The following is a 20,553-nucleotide window of genomic DNA, read 5'->3' on the forward strand; positions in this document are numbered from 1 at the left end:
AAGTTAGCTAACGACGCGATGTGTCAGCGGACAAGTAGAGTGGAACAGGACGAGTGTCGGACTTCAGAGCCCGATAAGCTGCGCTGTTGTTCTTGTTGTGACTCAGCGGACTGCGAGGTCAAAGGTCAAACGTCTCCCTGGTCGAGCTCGATGTTTTTTAACCTGATGTGTCACGTGACCAGACAGGATGATCTGACGAGGAACGTAGCGTCTGAGGTTTTTTCTTTTCATTAAGTGAAGAGATCAGGCCGGTGTTTTCTCTGGATTCCTGGGAGGTGAACTGAAGCTAAGTTTAGACTGCAGGCGTCTGCCAGCACAGAAACACGTCTCATCTCTCAGATCTCCATCAGCAGGATGAATTACATACATACCAGACAGGCTCATTGTATGAAAGTGATCCAGGATCAGCTGATAGGAGACTGAAGCGCACACTGCGTCTGTCTGCATCAATTCATCTTGGTTTCAAAACACCAACATGAACCTGAACCCTCAGCCGGTGACGCCGAGAGTCCGTGTGGAGGAGAACTCCAGTGAACAAGTGCAGGTAGATCCCCCCCCCACACTGATGCTCTCCTGAGGTACCGGGTTCTACTCTAGGATTCATTTAAAGAACCAAGAACAATCCAGATGAGACAGAACCTGTGTCTCAGTTCAGGTGCTGCATTCATCTGAAGAAACACTTAAAGACTGATGGTGACCCCTCGGAGGCCGACCTCTGCACCAGTGACATGTTAGCTAGCTTTGGTGGAAACCTGCTCAGAAGAACAGAGAAGACCACGTCACTGCCCCATGCATTCAGTCACGCTGCTACAGATCACACCAAGTCGAGGCCGTCTGGTCTACGGAGGATTTACGTGATCGGCGTCACCAGCTCGTGAAGAGATCGTTTGAATGGCCGTCGGTTTCTTACCATGTGCACCGTTAGCTGTTCGGTTGAGATGAAGCCTCGTATTCATCACACCTCTCATTGCATTGAACGATGAGTCGTGGGCTCGGTTCGGACAGCTAGCTATGAGCTGGAGAGAATGTCGCAGCTCGAGGTAACTACTAATGAAACTCGGGTAGCACGGACAGGTCGTGTCCTTCACAGGATTTTTTCTGAGGTCAAGGTTTAAACCGTAGACTGTGAATAACGATGGATGACATGCCAGCTCCCAAAAGTGAAGCCAAATAAGCCATATCGCCCCCTGTTGGCTGGCTGTAGGCCTCCATACTAGCAGATGGGACATGGATCAAAGTAAAAAATCAAAGGACACGTTCATTGAATGTTTGTCAAAGATGGTTTCTTTCATTTGAGGCAGTTCTTATCTCATTGATGTTTGTTCACGTGTTTATGTTTCGATCCTGGATGTTTGGGCTTCATTTATGGATAGAGGGAGGAAGTGGAGACATGTTTTCTATCTTTATTTACGGTTTGTGTTTGGCACACTGACTTGTCCTTCAATTCACTTTCCAGGTACACAGTGGAAGAAGAAACCTTTAATCAGTTTCTGAGTTTATTAATATTCACAGGACTCAAATGAACACACATTATCTTCAAAATAACACATTTGCTAACTTGATCTTAATTAAACTTCTTTATATGTTTTGCATGCGTCTATTGTCTAAGTATATTTTTCATTTCCAGGTATCTGATGTATCCAGTTAAATATGTGTGAGTTCATATCTATTACAAAGTCATAATAATTTGTCTATGAGGCATCTTTAAGAACTTTTTTTTCATAGTTATAACTCAGGTTCGATTCCATCTGCAGTTGCTCTATTTTGTGTTTGAGGTTCTTTTATGAATTAATTTCTCAGCCTGTTTAAACAAAGAGAGACAGAGTCAACCAGTCGTGTCCCTGGCTCCTCTTCATCATCTGCCACACTTTCTGACGATTTTATATGTTTTACAGATTCACAGCGCCACCTGTTGGTGCGTTACTGTCAAAACAAGGACACACTGGGCGGCTGTGGCTGAGGGGTAGAGTGGTCGTCCTCAAACCTGAAGGTCGGCAGTTCGATCCCCAGTCTGACCCATCTGCACAGTTTCGGGAAATATGGATTGCGTTGCTGTTTGGAAGTTTACACACACACACACACACACACGTGTCCTTACACCGCAAAAAGAAGTTTAGAATTATGTTTATAATAATGACAACAAGTAACGAAATAACCACAAACCTTGTGCCTTTATCAGCCAGGTGCTAACAACTGAAAGTAATTATTCTTCATGCACACCTGACATTCAGCGATCTCTTTCGTTTTTCAAGAACTACCTTTTCAAAGTAAAAGTATAACATTTCTCCTTCCGTCTAAACCATTTCAAAATATTAATAAGATTAATATTTTGGCTGCCCGACCAATGGTCAAATTTTAATTTCAAGGTCCTTCATTTTAAATTTCTAATTCTAAGATCTGCCTTGTTCTGACCAGTTTTAGTTGTTTTTCATGTTCCATGTTTCCATTTTTTACACGTTTACAATTGAATACATAAGATTTAAAGATATGACATGATGTCTTTATTGGTTTGGCTTAATGGTTTTAACTTTGCAGATAATCCCTGGTAGAAAACTTGTCATCCGCAGAATTGTAAGATAGAGTTTGAACAGTATTACAGAGGGTAAGCTCAATAAGTACACCAACCTTTCAGATAAACAAATGTTGCTTATAATTATTACTAGTAGTGACATGTGTAGAGGCATGAGTATTACCAGCAGCTATATCTGCATTCTTTATCAAAATGGCACAGCCTAGACATTGAGAGACCACCCATTGCGTGAGTACTTTTACTTTTAATACTTTAAGTAAATTTAAAGGTAAGTACTTTTTACTTTTACTTAAGTAGGATTGTTGATGTAGTACTTTTACTTAAGTATATCTTTTCCTGGGTACTTGTACTTTTACTTAAGTACTAAACTACAGTACTTCCTCCACCACTGTCTGTATGAATGTGTGTGTGAATGTAAAACTGTACTGTAAAGCGCTTTGAGTCATCAAGACTAGAAAAGCTCTATATAAATACAAAACCATTTACCATTTACAACATCGAGTCAGGGGACGACTCACAACGAGTTCACCGTTCATTCCACAAACACATTCAGGCTTTCAAACCACTAACTTGTTTAAAGGCAGAATGAAAACATCTCTTATTCACGAGTCCCTTTAACTAAACTCTTTTACCATGTCATACCATCATTGTATTTTACTTTAAATTAGATTTTCATTATTTTACATATTTCTGTATATTTTATTAGGGCCCGAGCACAACCGAATTTTAATTGGGCGTGGCCAAATGGCTCAACAGCGCCCCCTGGCACGCAGCCCGTAGGTTTCCCTTTGAACGATAGATTTGAGAGTTTTTCTGAATTTAAATCGAGTTTTTAGAGCTAATAATTATTTGTATGTGATGTTTGATTTCATTCTTAAAAAAACAAAACGTATGAATGGCAGTGGCTTTATTTAGATGATTAGCTATTTATGACTTAGTGAGTAAGTTATTTACATTTTGCTGCTTCGTTCTGTTTGACAGGAAGAGAGAACTGAGTCAGAGTTTGTCATTTCCGATACGTCCGCGGCGCACAGATGTGACGTATATCAATCGGAAGTTGCTCAGAGCGCGTGCGCCGGTTCTGCACCGTGAGTCCATTGTTGTTGTTTTGTGTTTTCGTGAAAACTCGCCCGGTAACGGAGACTTTCCCCGTTAATGTCCGGTCACGTGACGGCGCGACCCGCGCCACGAGGCACTGGTGACTTCCGGTTCGTCCAAGAACGAAAACATACGTTTAATTTGACTCCAGGAGCTGTTAGCATGCTAGATGCTAACGTTAGCCGGAGAAACGCAGTAAAAACAGCAGTTTCCTTCAGCTCCTGAGAACCGAGCAGAAGTATTCACAGTGTGTACTTTATACTTCAGCACGTTTAAAATACTCCACTGCAAGTAAAGTCCTTCCTTCAGAACATTTGTTGTATCATCAGCAAAACGCACTTCAAGTAAATGTACTGCAGAACAAGTTTTACCAAGTTTTTTATTAGTATAACTGCTGCGTTAATGTGAATGTCGTGATTGAGCTCATGTGAAATACTTCAGATGTTATTGTGTAGTTTAATCTTCACGCTAACAGCAAGCTCCACCAATCAGAGCCGTCGCTGCCCCGGCTGAGGATTGTGGGTAGTGTAGTTCTCCTCGTCATCCTGAATGAGACGCGTTTCTCTACCTCGTCGCTTGGGGGGCTCTGACCACGGAGGGTTAACATCTTCAGTTCCTGAACCAAACTGTTGGTCTGTGTTGTGTCACCTCTCCAGACACGCCTCTTTATTGTAGAGCTAGTGTTTGTGAAGTTTTATTTTAATAACTCAGTCGCTCTCCAACAGTCAACAGCCACATTCACCACATCCTGAGGTTTATTGCATCTGCACCTCATTTCACACTTTATCTGACAAAGTCATCATCTGATCGGATTATTCTCTGAGGAATCAAAGAAATATTAAAATAATTCTGGATCAAGATCCGTCTTGTGGAGCCTGAGAAAGTTTATCAGTGGTAACACACTCTGATGACATCATCAGCACAAGATGGCAGCGGTTGGAGAGGATTTAGCTTCATGTTTGTTCCGAGTGAGGAGACGGAGCGTCCATCTTTATTTACTGTCTGTGTTTCTTTGTGTTCAGAGAGCGATGGATCTTCAGACGACAGAAACTGTGAAGGGGGGAGGAGAAGGGGAGGAAAGAGGGAGGAAGAGGAGACCCGAGGAAGAGGAGGACAAAGAGGAGACCTCCTCAAACAAGAAGCAGGTAGTTCACTGTCCGATGATCCCTGTGATCTGTCAGCGATGGAAGGTGTTGATGTGTGTTGTTGGTCCGTCAGGAGGCCGATCACAGTGTGAAGGTGGCCAGTCACTACAACCGCCTACAGGAAGTGGGTCTGGCTGCCAGAAGCCAGAGCAGAATCTTCTTCATGAGGAACTTCAACAACTGGCTGAAGAGCGTCCTGATCGGTAACTGACCATGATCTGTTAGATATGATGAGTCAATTCATAACTGTGACTCATCAGAGAGCAACAGATGTGTTCAGGTGTCAGAGAAGGACATCGTTGATTTGACCTCTTATTGATTATGGAAGTATTTAAGTGCTGTTTGTTTGACTGACAGGTGAGATCCTAGAGCAGGTGCGGGGGGCGGGGTCTCGGCAGGTGTCTGTGTTGGATCTGGGCTGTGGGAAAGGAGGAGACCTTCTGAAGTGGAGGAGAGGAGGAATCAATCACCTGGTCTGTGCAGGTAATCACTTATTATTGATAACATCACTCACGTCCCCTGATCAGCTGTTGTCACGTTCCTCTGTCGTTTGTGAGGTTATTACTGTGACATCACAAACAGGAAGTTACCTGTGAGAGGCTCACCTCACAGGAAGTTACCTGGGTCAGTGTGTTTATCTCCCAGGTGTGCGACTGTAGAACACTACTGTCTGTCACCAGTGGATGGTGCACTAGTAGAGATCATTCTCTCATCTTTTCTTTTGTTGGATCCATTCAATGAATTTGAAAATGTGATCCATGTTTTGAAAGGTCAACTCAGAATTTAATTCTCCAAGAATGTTAGAGATTTTATATTTAGTGTTAATTTTCTAAGAAGGGTAAAGTTTTGCCTCTCCGTCCGTCACAAGGTTTTCTGTCAATCATCTAGATCCCGCAGTTCTGCTTCAATGAACTGATGGATTATTGTCAGTGATGGTCGAGTATCTGAGGAGAAATATTATATATCAAGCAGTCTTGTTGTGATCCACCATCAGCTGCCAGCTCGAATAAGGAATTACAATAATCACGTCTGGATGAAGTTCTTTTTGAGACATGTATGATGTTTGAGATGTTAAACCAGTGAAAGAAGGCGGTCCTAGAACTCAAAGATCACTCCCAATTCCAGATTGTTGAAAAGCAGACGGATTCAAAAATGAATCATCAATAGAATGTTTTTTCTTTTCAGATATAGCTGGAGTGTCTGTGGAGCAATGTCAGAGTCGTTATGAAGAGATGAAGAGGAAAAGTCACGTTAACGAGAAAATCTACAGCGCTCAGTTCATCACTGCCGACTGCTCCAAGGTAGAACCACAACTCATAGATCAGTTTATCAGTGAATGTAGAATTAGAGCATGTAGATCTCTCTACTTGTAGAGATGTTGGTGTAACTCCTGTGACGTCTGTGTGCAGGAGGTTCTGTCAGAGAAGCTGGACGACCCGAAGCTGATGTTTGACATCTGCAGCTGTCAGTTTGTGTTTCATTACTCGTTTGAGAGCGAGCAGAAGGCGAACGTGATGCTGAGAAACGCCTGCGAGCGTCTGAAACCCGGCGGGTTCTTCATCGGAACGACACCAGATGCCTTCGAACTTGTGTAAGAACAAGAATGTTGTATGATTGGACTGCGTTTGTCGTGCTGCAGGTTCACTGGAGATCGTCAGAAACCCACAAGGATTTTGAACTTCAGTGTGTCTCCTCTTCTCCTTTGCAGTAAACGTTTGGAGGCGTCGGACTCCCTGTCGTTTGGTAACGAGGTGTTTAAAGTCTCGTTTCAGTCCAAAGGTTCGTACCCTATGTTCGGCTGTCAGTATCACTTCAGCCTCGAGGACGTGGTCGACGTTCCAGAGTTCCTCGTCTACTTTCCTCTTCTAGAGCAGTAAGATCACATCATTAATGCAGAAGTTGTTTATTTCATCCGGTTTGGAGTGAATAAGGACCATCAAGAATCAATGGCTAGAACTCAGCAGTCACTCTAATGTGGAAACTCTTCTTTTCTTCTTCTCTCTGTGTCAGCATGGCCAAACGCTACAACATGCGTCTGGTGCTGAAGCAGAGGTTCTCTGAGTTTTCTGAGGAGAAGGTGAAGAAGGAGCATCACCGCAGCCTCATGATGAAAATGATGGCGCTAGAGGTAAAGTGATCAATTATCATCAACACACCGGCTGAGCGAGGAAGCTGAGGACAAGGCCGTTGTCTTGAGGTTTAAATATCAAGATTTCTAAGAACATTTAGGTTTTTATTGAAGTGTTCTGGGTTTGTTGATGCAGTGATTGTAACTCGCTGCAGCTCAATGAAATGTAATGTTTTGAAGTTGTCCCTCTGGGTTCCTTCATTTCAAACCAGTTCTCTGTTGCTGGAGCATCAGTCAGTTTCTTGTCAGTGATAAAATCTTGTGATTTGTAAAGTGTTGTTTTATTTTCAGCCGTTTCCCTGTGAGGACGGAGGTCGACCGGCTACAGACACCAAAGGAGAGTACATCCATGCTAAAGAGCACTGCGGCAGCACTGGAGTCAAACTACCACTGGTGAGAGAGCTGGTTCAGATGGCGTCAGCGTCGAGGGCTGACGAACTAGACAAAAAATCAGACCGTGAAATAAAGCAGCAGCTGTGTTTAGTTCCTGTGTGATGTGAAGAATGTTTTACAAGCGACATCGTGAACAAAGATCTGATGAAACTGACTCCAGCTCAGTGTCTGACGCAGTTTGTGTTTTGTGCAGGGAACTCTGAGCAGATCTGAGTGGGAAGCAACCAGTAAGTTTCTCCTTTAATTTCACTGTTGACTTGTTTAAAAACAATAATTTATCAGTTATAACGCTAAAAATTTGACCTGCAAATGAATCTGGTTCATTCGATTGTGTTTCCGCAGAAAATACTTTTTAATGTTCTCATCGTACCTGTTCACATGAAGTAGTATTTGAAGTTCCATAAATAACGATGAATCGACTTCTCCGACTCGAACGCTGCCATCTTGCTCTTTTGATGTTGTGTGCAGTCAGGGGCGGGGGGGGGGGGGGGATCCCGATGATTGGCTTCACTTTTGGGAGCCATCATGTCGTCCATCTTTTTACATGGTCTCTAGTTTTCACCAAGTCCAACGCTCTTTCACATGTTAAAGTGAAACACAATTTCGGGATCCACTCCAGAATGGACTTGGTTCTTATTTAGGTCATGACACACCCCTCTGCAAAATTGTGTAAATCAGTCGTGTCGTCTTGTAGTAATCCTGCCGACAGTCAGCCCCTGGTGGAGGTAATAACCTGGTGTCCTCTGCTTCCTGTGCAGGTATCTACCTGGTGTTCGTCTTCCAGAAGATGTCCTGACGATGAAGACGTGAACTCACCTGCTGCTCAGCTGTTGTCCATGTTGTGTGTTTTCTTTTTGATAAGGTGTGAACTGTTTGGGTTTGTTGAAATGAATAAGAATAAACGTTAAAGTCAGAAGAGTCTTGTCTATGCAGTGACCATGATTTGAACGTCACAGTTCAGCTTCAGTCACAACTTCCACAAAGTGTTGTCTTCTTCAAAATATAGGGTTGTGCAACTTGAGTTGAGAAAACCCCCCATGTCCCTGATGCTGTGGTCATGTGACGTAGAACATGTATCATATTAATTTTACATATATTTATATGCGAGTGTTTATATATATATATATATATATATATATATATAATTTCTGGTCTACATGTTTATATTCTTGATTGGAGCAACTGTAAAGATTCGGTTTCCCTCTGATTCTGTTGTTTCTGGTTAGGACCGTTAGGGGGCGCTCCAAGTGCACTGCTCACATCTCTGATCAAACATCTGGATGAGTGGGATTCACATGTGGGCACCAGGTGGCGCTGTAGAGACTCAGGTCTGTGGATCAACCCTCACAGAAGGAAAACTGACACTTGTGATCGTGTGACATAATTCATCTTTAACAAAAAATAATAAACAGTAGAACTTCATGTCTTTGTGTTTCCATGTTTGTCGACACATGAGACTTTATGGGTTTAAATAAAAAAAATCTGAATGAAATAAAATGTCTAAGTCAGTGTCTAATACGTGTCTAACATTATTCATAGAATATATAAAATGATCTGGAGGTCACCTGCAGCTGACCGGTGTGACCTTTGACCTGAGATCAGGAGGAGGCTGCGACTCATGAGGCATAAATATGAATAAAGCTCTAAAGAAACAAAATGAACCAAAGCAAACGTTTGTTTCCTAACGAGGCGGAGTCAGGAGGAAGACTCAAGATGAGACGAGGACATGTGGTAACAGGGCACAAGAGGTTTGTCCTTAATTCACCACATGTGAATATATGAATCTAAATTATGAATATTAATGTAAATAATATTTCCATTTGTTGTCCTTCACGGCGCTTAGAGCACCCCCCTCTACATGGTTACATTACTGAGGTTGAGGAACACAGGAAACGAGGAGCTGATGAATATGATGATATTTGAATTCTCTACAACCCACTGTACATAAATGTCCCCCAGTGTAACCCCGTGGGGCCCCTTCACCTGGGTCCGGCCCTGAACTCCAGTCAGAGGATCAGGATCACATCTGGATCCTCCTCGCCCTAACGAGGACCATTCATCATCAAGGCATCCCAAGCAGCTGAGGGCAACCTGCCACCTATCAATTAGTGAGAGATGTAATTAGTGTTTATTAGAGCAGACAAAAGAGGGAGTGCCCACAGGGGGCACGCCCCTGCCTTCACCTACAGCTGGCCCTGCCCACATTCTCTCTGAAACACGCGGCCTGACCTTTAAGCACCCCCCCACACCATCTGCAGTGTTTTTACCTGGAACTTCATTAACTTGCCTTTAGAGCACAGGCTGGGAGACGGGGCTACGACAGGCCAGCCCCACCCACCCACCCACAACTCCTAGCTAAGTCATCAAGGTCATCCAGCTGCGAGTGACAGCTAACCCTCCTCAGATTGACCCGTTTTGAGTGCCCCGCCTCCCTCTCATCCCCCCCCCCCCTTCACGAGATACAAGCGCCCAGATTTTTTGCTTCTCATTACCTCTGTAGAAATATGGCTACTGGAGACGAATATACAATCTTGCAACCAAGCGAGAGCCCCAGCGCCCCAGTGCAGCCCCGCAGTGGGAGCAGTGGGAGCAGTGGGAGCAGTGGGAGCTAGAGGTGTCCCAGGGTCTCCCTCGACGATCGTCATGTTTATGCGGCCACTTGGATGCGTGACGGGTAGCAGCAGCGAGCTAACGCTAGCTTGCAGCGTTAGCCCGCTATCGCTAGCGGCAGTCCGGGCTGCGGCGGCTGGGAGCCTACAGATACCACATTAACGTGTAACTGGGTGTCGTCTGCATAGCAGTGGAACTTTACCGTGTGTCCTGATTATGTTTCCTAGTGGAAGAATATCTAATGAGAATCAAATTGATGTCATCAAATGTCCACAAGCCCCAACATTCACATTCCAGTGAAAACCAGTTCACATCCAGTTTGGACCGGTCCACGAGTCATTTTATCAGAGACATTAAGGCTTCAAACTTTTATTTGATGGTATCTTTCCAGTTGTTTATTGTGTTTGACAAATAGATCTCTATTGACTCTATTGTATTTGTCCAGAGACCCCCCCCCCCCCCCCGAAGTTATACAGTGGACCTGCTGCTCAGCAGGACTCAGCTGGAGACCTGGGACACACTGTCCCTGTGGGGGGGGAAGCAGGCGTGGAGCTGGTTTGTTCCCACGCCTCATGTCACAGATCTCACTCTGATGATTTAATGGACGGAGACGCCCTGAACAAAACCTGTAACTATGAGGTGGAGACACAAGTGGCATCACGAGGAAGAGACAAACTGTCCCTTCTCATGTGGGATAAAGACACCTGTCCCTTTATTAAGTCTCTTTTAAGATTAGAGGTAGAGGACAGACCAAGGGCAGATAAGGGACAGACTGGGGGCAGATAAAGGACAGACAGGGGACAAGTAGAGGACAGACAGGGGACAAGTAGAGGACAGACAGGGGCAGGTAGAGGACAGACAGGGGCAGGTAGAGGACAGACAGGGGACAAGTAGAGGACAGACAGGGGGCAGATAGAGGACAGACAGGGGGCAGTTGGAGAACAGACAGGGGGCAGATGGAGGACAGGAGACACAAGCAAAAATACACAAACAACGATACACAAAAATAGACACACAGACATACACACACACACACCACACTTACACACACAAACACATACATGCACACGCACACACATAAACACACAAACGCACTCAAACAAACACACGCAAACACACACATACACACATAAAAACATACAAACAGACACACACTCAAACAAACAAGTACACACACAAGTACACAACAAACACAAACACAAGCACAAACACACTAACACACACACACAACACACACACAAACACAGACACAAACACACACACACATACAAACAATGATACACACATACAGAAAAAGACACACAGACACACACACACAATAATTGAATCCTTGTCTCTGTTATTAAAATGTTTCCATGCATCACAACTATCAAGCAGTTACGTGGAGCCTCGCCTGCGTAGAAGAACAATTAGATAAATGTTCTAAACTTAAACACAAGTTGCAGATATCAAAGGGACGATCATAACAAAGGTCAACAACAAATCATCAGTTTTAATTAATGGGTTCAATCTCAAAATGTCACTGGACAAGTTTCACCTGAGTTAACGACTCTGAGTAAGCATCCACACACCTAGCGTCCAAGTACGTGAAGGGGAGGGACGTCTCTGGCTCTGACATCATCATGATCGTCACTCATTCGTGGTTCCTGCTGCATCTTGGTATATATATACAGGGTGAAGAGACGAGGACAGACAAGGACAAAGTCAAAGAAGAAGAAGATACAAAGAGAGAGAGCTACTGAAACTGTCAAGGAAACATCGTCACTTCAAAATCTGAGTGAGTATTTCAATTATGATTCAGTGTTTTTTGTGATTTCATTTCATTTTAAATGTTTATTTAGCTTTTATGTGTAATATGTGCATATGACCAGTGTTGCCACAGTTTAACTTACTTTACAGATTACTTGATTTTAAAAGTAAATTAGTTACTTTACAGATAACTTGATTTTAAAAGTAACTAAGTTAGATTACAAGTTACTTTATTAGTTACATTCAGCAGCTGCGACAACACCCCCGCCGCCTCAACAAAAAAATGACAACCGGTTTTGCCAACACTCACTTTATTAGAAGCCGCCAGAGGGGCCCCCCGCGTGAACGGAGGGTTCCCCCAGCGGGCGTGAGGTGATCCGCTAGACGGGACCGACAAGCGTCCAGGGTCGCCGCCGCCGACCGCCGTATCGGTCCCCTGAAACCGGCCCCCACCAGCGACACCGTGAGGCGGACGAGGACCTCCCCCCCCCCCAAAAAAAACATTGAGGCGTGCCGCACACCGAGCCTCCGGCGGAGTGGAGAGGAGGGCGACTGGGCGACTGCACCCCCAGCCAGGGCACGTGCCTAGCAGTTTAACCACAAACACCAGAAGAGTAACTCACAGTGATTTGGACAAGTAACTTTAATCTGATTATTGGTTTGGAAATAATAACGCGTTAGAATACTCGTTACTCAAAAAAGTGGTCAGATTAGAGTAACGCTCTACTAAGTAATGCGTTACCGGCGTCCCTGCATATGACCCTGTTCCTGTCATGGTCTCTGTTACTGTGGGTTTTGGGTTTGATTCAATGTCTCATAAACCCACAGCACCAGTCACAGCTGGAATGTGGCCGACAGCTTTATAGAGTGAAATCATTTGAAATGAACATGATCCGATGTACTTCAAGAGAAGTACAGAGGGTTTTTAGTCAAATCAACTGTATACGAGACTTTCACGCTGATAATATTTATTGTTCTAACAATATTCATGAAGATATTAACAGTATCTTTTCAACTACTTCATTCTCTCACAGATGATGGTCAGATTCAGTTTTGGAGAGGAAAGCCGAGGAGAACAGAGAGCATTCAAAATGATCAACAAGACTTTTCTCTTTGTTTTGATACTGATTGGTAAGTTATGATTTCTATGTATTTAAATTGGAAACTATGAACTCTGAATTATATGAATGAATTCTGACCATACTCTGAAATGGAAACAGCATCCACCAGCCAGACAGCAGAAGGAAGCCTGAAGCTCCGCTGTCCCAGAAGTGAAAATTCAAGTGCCCCGACATCCACCACAGCTGGTCCTACAGCTGGTCCTACAACTGGTCCTACAACTGGTCCCACAGCTGGTCCCACAGCTGGTCCTACAACTGGTCCTACAGCTGCTCCTACAACTGGTCCCACAGCTGGTCCAACAACTGGTCCCACAGCTGGTCCCACAGCTGGTCCTACAGCTGGTCCTACAGCTGGTCCCACAGCTGTTCCCACAGCTGGTCCCACAGCTGGTCCTACAGCTGGTCCTACAGCTGGTCCCACAGCTGTTCCCACAGCTGGTCCCACAGCTGGTCCTACAGCTGGTCCTACAGCTGGTCCTACAGCTGGTCCCACAGCTGGTCCTACAACTGGTCCCACAGCTGGTCCCACAGCTGGTCCTACAACTGGTCCCACAGCTGGTCCAACAACTGGTCCCACAGCTGGTCCCACAGCTGGTCCTACAGCTGCTCCTACAACTGGTCCCACAGCTGGTCCAACAACTGGTCCCACAGCTGGTCCCACAGCTGGTCCTACAGCTGGTCCTACAGCTGGTCCCACAGCTGTTCCCACAGCTGGTCCCACAGCTGGTCCTACAGCTGGTCCTACAGCTGGTCCCACAGCTGTTCCCACAGCTGGTCCCACAACTGGTCCCACAGCTGCTCCTACAGCTGGTTCTACAGCTGCTCCTACAACTGGTCCCACAGCTGGTCCAACAACTGGTCCCACAGCTGGTCCCACAGCTGCTCCTACAGCTGGTCCAACAAACAACCCAACAACAGGAAGCCCAATCGCAGCACCACCTGGCCAAATCTCAAATACAACAGTGGCAAGCCTGACAGCAGCAGCAACGGCAGCAGCAGCAGCAGTAGCAGCAGCAGCAGCAGCTACAGCAGCAGCGGCTGGAGCAGCCTCTTCAGGATCAGATGCGGAAGATGCAGTAGCAGCTGCAGTAGCCGCGGTCACTGCTGCATTGAATGCAGCTGCAGCTTCTGAAGGACCACTAGCAGGACTATCACCTGCCTATGCTGTTGAAACAGCAGTCAAAGCAGCTGACAAAGCAAAATTAGCAATAAATGCAGCGCTAAAAGCAGCTTCATCAGCCCCAGCATCAAGAGCAGAAATGTTACGAAATATAGTCGAGGCTGCAGCGAATATTTCAGCTGCAGCAGATAAGGTAGCTGCAGCTGTTGTTGCAGCTGCCAATTCAACAACAGCAGTTTCAGCAAAGTTAGTTGCAGCAGCTGCAACAGATGCAGCAGAGGCTGCATCAAGAGCTCTAGCTGCATTGCAGGTAGCATTATCAGAAAACAAAAATGCAACATCCGAAACCAACACAAACTCACCATTTGTGCAAGCATCAATGTTAGCAGCAGAAAAAGCAGCAGAATTGGCTGCAGCAACAGCAATGAAAGCAAAAGAAGCAGCTGAAGCTGCGTCAGATGCAGCAACAGCAACATCTGTAGCTGAGTCAATCGATAAGGCAAGAGAAGCAGCTGTCAAAGCCAGGGAAGCGTCACTGATTGCAAAGGCCGCTGCAAAAGCAGGAGAAACCGCAGCGTCTGCTGCTGCTGCCGCAACTGCCATTTCTGTTGCAACGCCACTGATTCCCACAACAACAGCACCAACAACAATGATGACAACTACAGGATTATCTACTACTACCACAACTACAACAATACCTTCATCACTACCACTAACATCACCCACACCAGCGTTCACATCAGGAGCAACAACTATACAGCCAACAACAGACGGCGCAACAACAACACAATCAACAACAGCATCGCCCATAACAATGTCACCGAGAGGAACAGCAACAGTGAAAGCAGTATCCGTGGCTGCAGCAGCAGCAGCTACTGCAGCAGCAGCAGGAGGAGCCACTTCTGTAGTGGCTGGAGCCACAACAAGCCCAGTTGCAGCAAAAGCCATAAAAGCTGCACAAGATGCAGCCAGAGCTGCCATATTACTGTCCAAAGGGCAACCCTCACCAGCAGCAGCTGCATTTGCAGCAATTGCGGCTGCCAACGCCGCCAAAGAAGCAGCAGTAGCAGCAAGTCTTGAGGCAGCAGCAGCACCAGCAGCAAAGAGAGAATCACTCGCAAGACTAGCAAATGCATCATCAATAGCTGCACAGGCTTCTGAAGAAGCAGCAGCCGCAGCAGTGCTGGCAGCCTTTGGTAGCACAACAGCTAACGACGAAGTTGCACAAGCTGAAAAAACAGTGGCTGAAAAAGCAATAATAGTTGCAGGAATATTGGAATCAGAATTATCATCAGTGAGTGGACCCACAGCAGCAGCCACAGGTTTATCCTTATCAGCAGCGCAAGCAGTGGCAGCAATGACAGAAGCAACAGCACTGATTGCATCGACAGCAACAGGCGACTTGGTAGTAGCAGCAAATGCAGCAGCAAAAAGTTCAGCAGCAGCAGCAAGGGCAGCGCTGGGGGCACTCCCAATCAAAGTCGTGGGTACACCCACAGGGCAAACAACACCACCAGTGACAGGAGCCCCATCAACACCACCCACAGAAGAACAAACTGCAGCAATAATCGCGTCCACCTCAGCAGCAGCAGCAGCAACTGCAGTGGCAGCCTCAACAGCAGCAGTCAGTGGAGCAGCACCCAAAGAATTAGAAGCTGCCATAACCCAGGCACGAGCAGCAGCTCGAGCTGCCACCTTAGCAGCAGATGGAACAGCATCAGTATCCCTGGCAGTAGCAGCAGCTGAAGACGCTGCAGAGGCAGCAGAAGCAGTAGCATTAGCAGCCATTCAAGCAGCAGCAAGTGCACCTGCATCAATTAGAGATGTAATGGCAAATATAGCCAAGGAATCATCAAAAGCTGCAATGGCAGCAAGGGCAGCAGCAACAGCAGCAAAAGCAGTCAACGAGGCAGCTTCAGCAGCAGCATCTCAACAAGCATTGATGGAAACAGCAGAAGCTGCCAAAGAAGTGGGGAAATCCTCAAACGATGCATTGGCGACATTATCAGCAATCCCAGCAGAAAAAGCAGCACAAATGACAGAAGAATCACGTTCAGCAATAGCAACAGCAGAAACAGTGGCAGACATCGCAGGAGCAACAGCATTGTCAGTAGAATCAGTAGTAAAGGCAGCAACAGCAAACAACTCTGAAATAATGAAATCAAGTACAAATGCAGCAGCAAGAAGTGCAACAGCAGCAGCAAGGGCAGCAGTGAGGGCACTCCCAATTAAAGCCGTGGGTACAGCCACAGGGCAACCATCAAATAGTCAAACAACAGCACCCACAGAAGAACAAACTGCAGCAATTATCGCGTCCACCTCAGCAGCAGCAGCAGCAACTGCAGTGGCAGCCTCAACAGCAGCAGTCAGTGGAGCAGCACCCAAAGAATTAGAAGCTGCCATAACCCAGGCACGAGCAGCAGCTCGAGCTGCCACCTTAGCAGCAGATGGAACAGCATCAGTATCCCTGGCAGTAGCAGCAGCTGAAGACGCTGCAGAGGCAGCAGAAGCAGTAGCATTAGCAGCCATTCAAGCAGCAGCAAGTGCACCTGCATCAATTAGAGATGTAATGGCAAATATAGCCAAGGAATCATCAAAAGCAGCAAAGGCTGCAAAGGCAGCAGCAACAGCAGCAAAAGAAGCCAGCAAAGCAGGAGCATCTCAAGAAGCATTGATGGAAACAGCAGAAGCTGCCAAAGAAGTGGGGAAATCCTCAAACGATGCATTGGCGACATTATCAGCAATCCCCGCAGAAAAAGCAGCACAAATGACAGAAGAATCACGTTCAGCAATAGCAACAGCAAAAACAGTGGCAGTCATCTCAGGAGCAACAGCATTGTCAGTAGAATCAGTAGTAAAGGCAGCAACAGCAAACAACTCTGAAATAATGAAATCAACTACAAATGCAGCAGCAAGAAGTGCAACAGCAGCAGCAGGCGTTCAGCTTTCACTGGTATCAGGGACAAATGTAACCCCATCTACAGCAAGCCCCACACCAGGCAGCACTGCAGCATCAACCTTGGCAACAACAACAACAGCAGCAGCAGCATCACCTGTAGAAGTTAAAGCAAAGGAAACTGCAGTCGTGGCGTCAACAGCAGCAGCAGCGGCAGCGGCAGCAGCTGCCTCAGCAGCTGCGGCAGCTTCTGGACCAGCAGCATCCACAGCAGCCAGGAATGCAGCAGTAGCTGCAAAACAAGCAGCAAAGGCTGCTGCATTAGTTGCAGCAGGGGCAGCACCAGTGGAAACAGCAGCTGCAGCAGCAAGAAAAGCGGCTGAAGCAGCAGATCTGGCAGCACAAGCAGCCGTAGACGCAGCATTAAAACAAGGAACAGCAGGACAAACGCAGCAAGCAGCGCTGATAGCAGCATCAGCAATTAAGTCGGCAAATGCAGCAAAAACAGCAGCAGCAGCAGCAACGTCGGCAGCAGCTGCAAACGCAAATCCAGCAACCATCTCAGGAGCTGCTGAAGCTGCCAGATCAGTGGCCACAGCATCAAAAGAAGCAGTAGAACAGCTGCAGGACGTTTTATCACAGGCCACAGGCTCGACCGCAGCAGAGAAAGCAGCGATAGCAGGGGCACAGGCAGTGGCAGAGATGGCACAGGCAACAGCAGCAGTAGCCACAACAGCAGCGGAAACAGCAGAAGACGCAGCATCAGCAACATCTGCAACATCCGCGGCAGAACTCACAGCAATAATGACATCAGCAGCACAAGGGGCGGTGACATCGGCCTCAGCCGCAGCAACAGCAGCAGAGGCCCTCGCTGACCAAAGCAACGCAGCAGCAGCAGGTGGATCTGGATCTGGGTCTGGGTCTGGGTCTGGGTCTGGGTCTGGATCTGGGTCTGGATCTGGGACTGGATCTGGGACTGGATCTGGGTCTGGGTCTGGATCTGGATCTGGAGCTAGTTCTGGGTCTGGGTCTGGGTCTGGAACAGGATCAAATCCAGGAAGCAACACAACAGGAGCTGCGAGCTACCATACGATCAGCCTGGTTTCTGTGGGGATCTCCGTCATCGCTGCTCTGCTTCTGTGAGGAGCAACATGACGCAGCTGCTGCACTGAAGGACTGACACGCTCAATTGTAGAATATCAAGATGTATTTATTCCTTTATTTTATCTCCAATTCATCGTGTGTGTACCAAAATTATACCATTTTATATTTGTCTTTGACAGGTCAGAAAAGTTGGATCAAAGGAAATGAGAAAGGGAACAATGATCAATATTTGAATAATCACTAATCAGTAATAGAGTTATTCAACTCTTTAAATGGCTGTAAATTATCCTATTTATTATCCTATTTATTGTGAGCATGGTTTGTACTGAATGAAACTGTTGTTATTCTATAGTTTATTGCAATTCATATTCGTAATTGTGACGGTTTTTGATTATAAATGAAAACAGCCGCTCTTGATCTAATTCATGAAAGAATGTGATTATGTCTTCATCAATAAATGAACAATTACTGCATTTTGCTTTGATCGTTGTTTTCTTTGCCGAGCAGCTCAAGCCCATCGAGGTTCCTCTGACTTTAATATGTGTTGAAAAACATTTGGTGAAGTTTTGGGGCTTTTAAATAAAAAGTACATTGATTGTAGTTTATAAACACAATTTGTATATAGAGCATAAACTTGACCAATTATTTAAGAGGAATAAATTATTTAAAAAAAAATTGATATTTCCTCTGTCTGAGTGGCTCCAGCTGCTCCTGACATGTTACATTCACCATAACATGAGGTCCCTGTCCTGGCTCCCAGTGGACCCCTATCATCTCTGGACCCAGCTCATCTCTGGGGCCCTCTCATCTTGTGGGGCCCCCTCTCATCTCGGGACCCGGCTCATCTCGAGGCCCTCACATCTTGTGGGGCCCCCTCTCATCTCGGGACCCCTCTCATCCCGTGGCTCCTCTCATCTCGGGGCCCCCTCTCATCTTGTGGGGCCCCCTCTCATCTCTTGACCCAGCTCATCTCGGGGCCCCTTCTCATCTCGGGGCCCCCTCTCATCCCGGGGCTCCTCTCATATCGGGACCAGGCTCATCTTAGGGCCACTGGACTGGCTCTGCATAAGATCACAATCAAAATCAACTTCAGCTCAACCAGTGTGTTTTGCAACAGGTAGACCTGATGTTGGCTAATTTTCTAATAATCATTAAATATTATAACAATAATAAACGTATTATTAAGAATAATAAAATTATTAATTAAAACAATAAAGTTATCAATTAAGAATAATGAAATTATCAATGAAAAACAGTACAATTATCATTTAAGATTAATACAATTTGTAATTATAATCTATAAAAGACAGGGCATCACCCTGGTATCAGGGACCAAGAATCAAATGTAAAGATCAGTCTCATTTAGATCTAGTTCAATTAGAAATCTCAATATTTTATATTTAATAATCTCAATATGGAAAGAGTTCTTTGTGGAAGCACAGGCCTCCTTTTCGGCCTATATGTGTAGTCAAAAGCCTGAAAACAAGCATGGTCCCTTTGTTCAGGAGAACTACTGAAAAGCCAACAAACTCAATTTCCCAGGATGCAGCATGTCCTTTTGTTCCAGACAGTTTCACCCAGAGGTGTGAAAAGGCAACCAGGGTCAACTCAAATTGGTCACTCTGGCCCCATGATCTGTGAGGTCACCGGGCCAATATAAGGACAGATCTCCCCCTCCTCGCTCTCTTTCCTCAAACCTTTCAAGGAGGAAGGCAGCCAGCTTCTCCTCCTGCATCGGCGACAGGAGAAACCGGATTTCTCCAGCTCTTCTTCTCTTCCCATCCAACAAGAGGAGGTCAACGTTGCAGCTTCCAGCTCATCTCACTAAGGAAACCTCCTCGCATCTCAAGCTCTATCAAACTCCTAGCAGCGAATCGATGTCCTGCAGGTAAGAACTTCGAACCAGCCACTGAGCCCCAAAGCTCGACAGAACCGCGAATGCAGAAACTTTACGACCAACTAGAAGACTTCACAGAACTGCGAATTGAACGGCAACTTCTTTTCTCCCTTTCCAATGAATGGTAACAAAACTGTTAAGGTGTGAGTTAGGTTTGGACCCCAAAGCAGACACAGACGGGTAGGTTGAGGAAGAATGAACAGAGTTTATTATAGGTAGGAAGGTGCAGGCTGGAGCGGCAGGGTGCTGGCTGGCTGGGAGATCCTGGACAAGACCGAGCGGAGAGACACACAGACATTCATCGTAGACGGAATAATTATGGAGGGGATGATGAGATGAGATTGGGCGCAGGTGTGTCTCGTCCGGAGCAGCAGGAGCCAGCCACGCCCCCTGCAACACAAAACCTGCACAGGCAGAAGAAGAAGGGAAGGAGGAGATACAACAAAAACACACAACAACAAAACACAATCCTCACAGTACCCCCCCCTCAAGGGACGCCACCTGGCGGCCGACCCGATCTTTCCGGAAACCGGGCTCAAAAGTCGTGAAGGACAGAAGGGTCCAAGATAAGGGAACGGGAAATCCATTGAGGTTCCTCTGGCCCATATCCCTCCCAATCTACCAGATATTGGAAGCCACGGCCTCTCCGACGAACGTCCAACACTCTGTTTACCGTGTACGCAGGGTGATCATCAATGTCAAGGGTGGGTGGCGGTGGCTCGTCAGGAGGACTTAGGGAACTGGTGGACACTGGCTTGAGGA

At 46.1% G+C, this 20,553-nt stretch overlaps 2 protein-coding genes and 1 long non-coding RNA gene across 5 annotated transcripts; all 3 read left to right on the forward strand.

Annotated features, from left to right (window-relative positions):
* Positions 1-3,525: 3,525 nt before the first annotated feature.
* rnmt (RNA (guanine-7-) methyltransferase) lies at positions 3,526-8,716 on the forward strand. Of its 3 annotated transcripts, XR_009924442.1 has the most exons (12): positions 3,526-3,618; positions 4,651-4,773; positions 4,847-4,976; positions 5,131-5,256; positions 5,959-6,074; positions 6,183-6,364; positions 6,482-6,646; positions 6,784-6,901; positions 7,193-7,294; positions 7,488-7,521; positions 8,053-8,156; positions 8,521-8,716. XR_009924442.1 is itself a non-coding variant. In XM_062409602.1 (11 exons), the coding sequence occupies exons 2-11, from the start codon at positions 4,657-4,659 to the stop codon at positions 8,088-8,090; spliced, it is 1,128 nt and encodes a 375-aa protein (XP_062265586.1). In that variant the 5' UTR covers positions 3,526-3,618; positions 4,651-4,656; the 3' UTR covers positions 8,091-8,716. The 3 variants fall into 3 exon arrangements, 2 of the variants coding, with proteins under 2 accessions (XP_062265586.1, XP_062265587.1); XM_062409602.1 differs by having other exon boundaries at positions 8,053-8,716; XM_062409603.1 differs by lacking the exon at positions 3,526-3,618 and adding an exon at positions 3,628-3,738 and having other exon boundaries at positions 8,053-8,716.
* Positions 8,717-11,607: 2,891 nt separating this feature from the next.
* On the forward strand, positions 11,608-12,999 carry LOC133972270 (uncharacterized). Its single transcript, XR_009924445.1, has 3 exons — positions 11,608-11,681; positions 12,688-12,784; positions 12,874-12,999. It is a non-coding gene; the product is annotated as an uncharacterized LOC133972270 (long non-coding RNA).
* A 601-nt stretch (positions 13,000-13,600) lies between these two features.
* LOC133972232 (ice-structuring glycoprotein-like) lies at positions 13,601-18,367 on the forward strand. The gene has a single exon (XM_062409570.1). It carries the CDS (start codon positions 14,034-14,036, stop codon positions 17,931-17,933), a length of 3,900 nt encoding a protein of 1,299 aa, XP_062265554.1. The 5' UTR covers positions 13,601-14,033; the 3' UTR covers positions 17,934-18,367.
* The last annotated feature ends 2,186 nt before the right edge of the window (positions 18,368-20,553 follow it).

The sequence above is a fragment of the Platichthys flesus genome, chromosome 17 (genome assembly GCF_949316205.1).
Source record: "Platichthys flesus chromosome 17, fPlaFle2.1, whole genome shotgun sequence".
Classification (NCBI taxonomy): Eukaryota; Metazoa; Chordata; class Actinopteri; order Pleuronectiformes; family Pleuronectidae; genus Platichthys; species Platichthys flesus.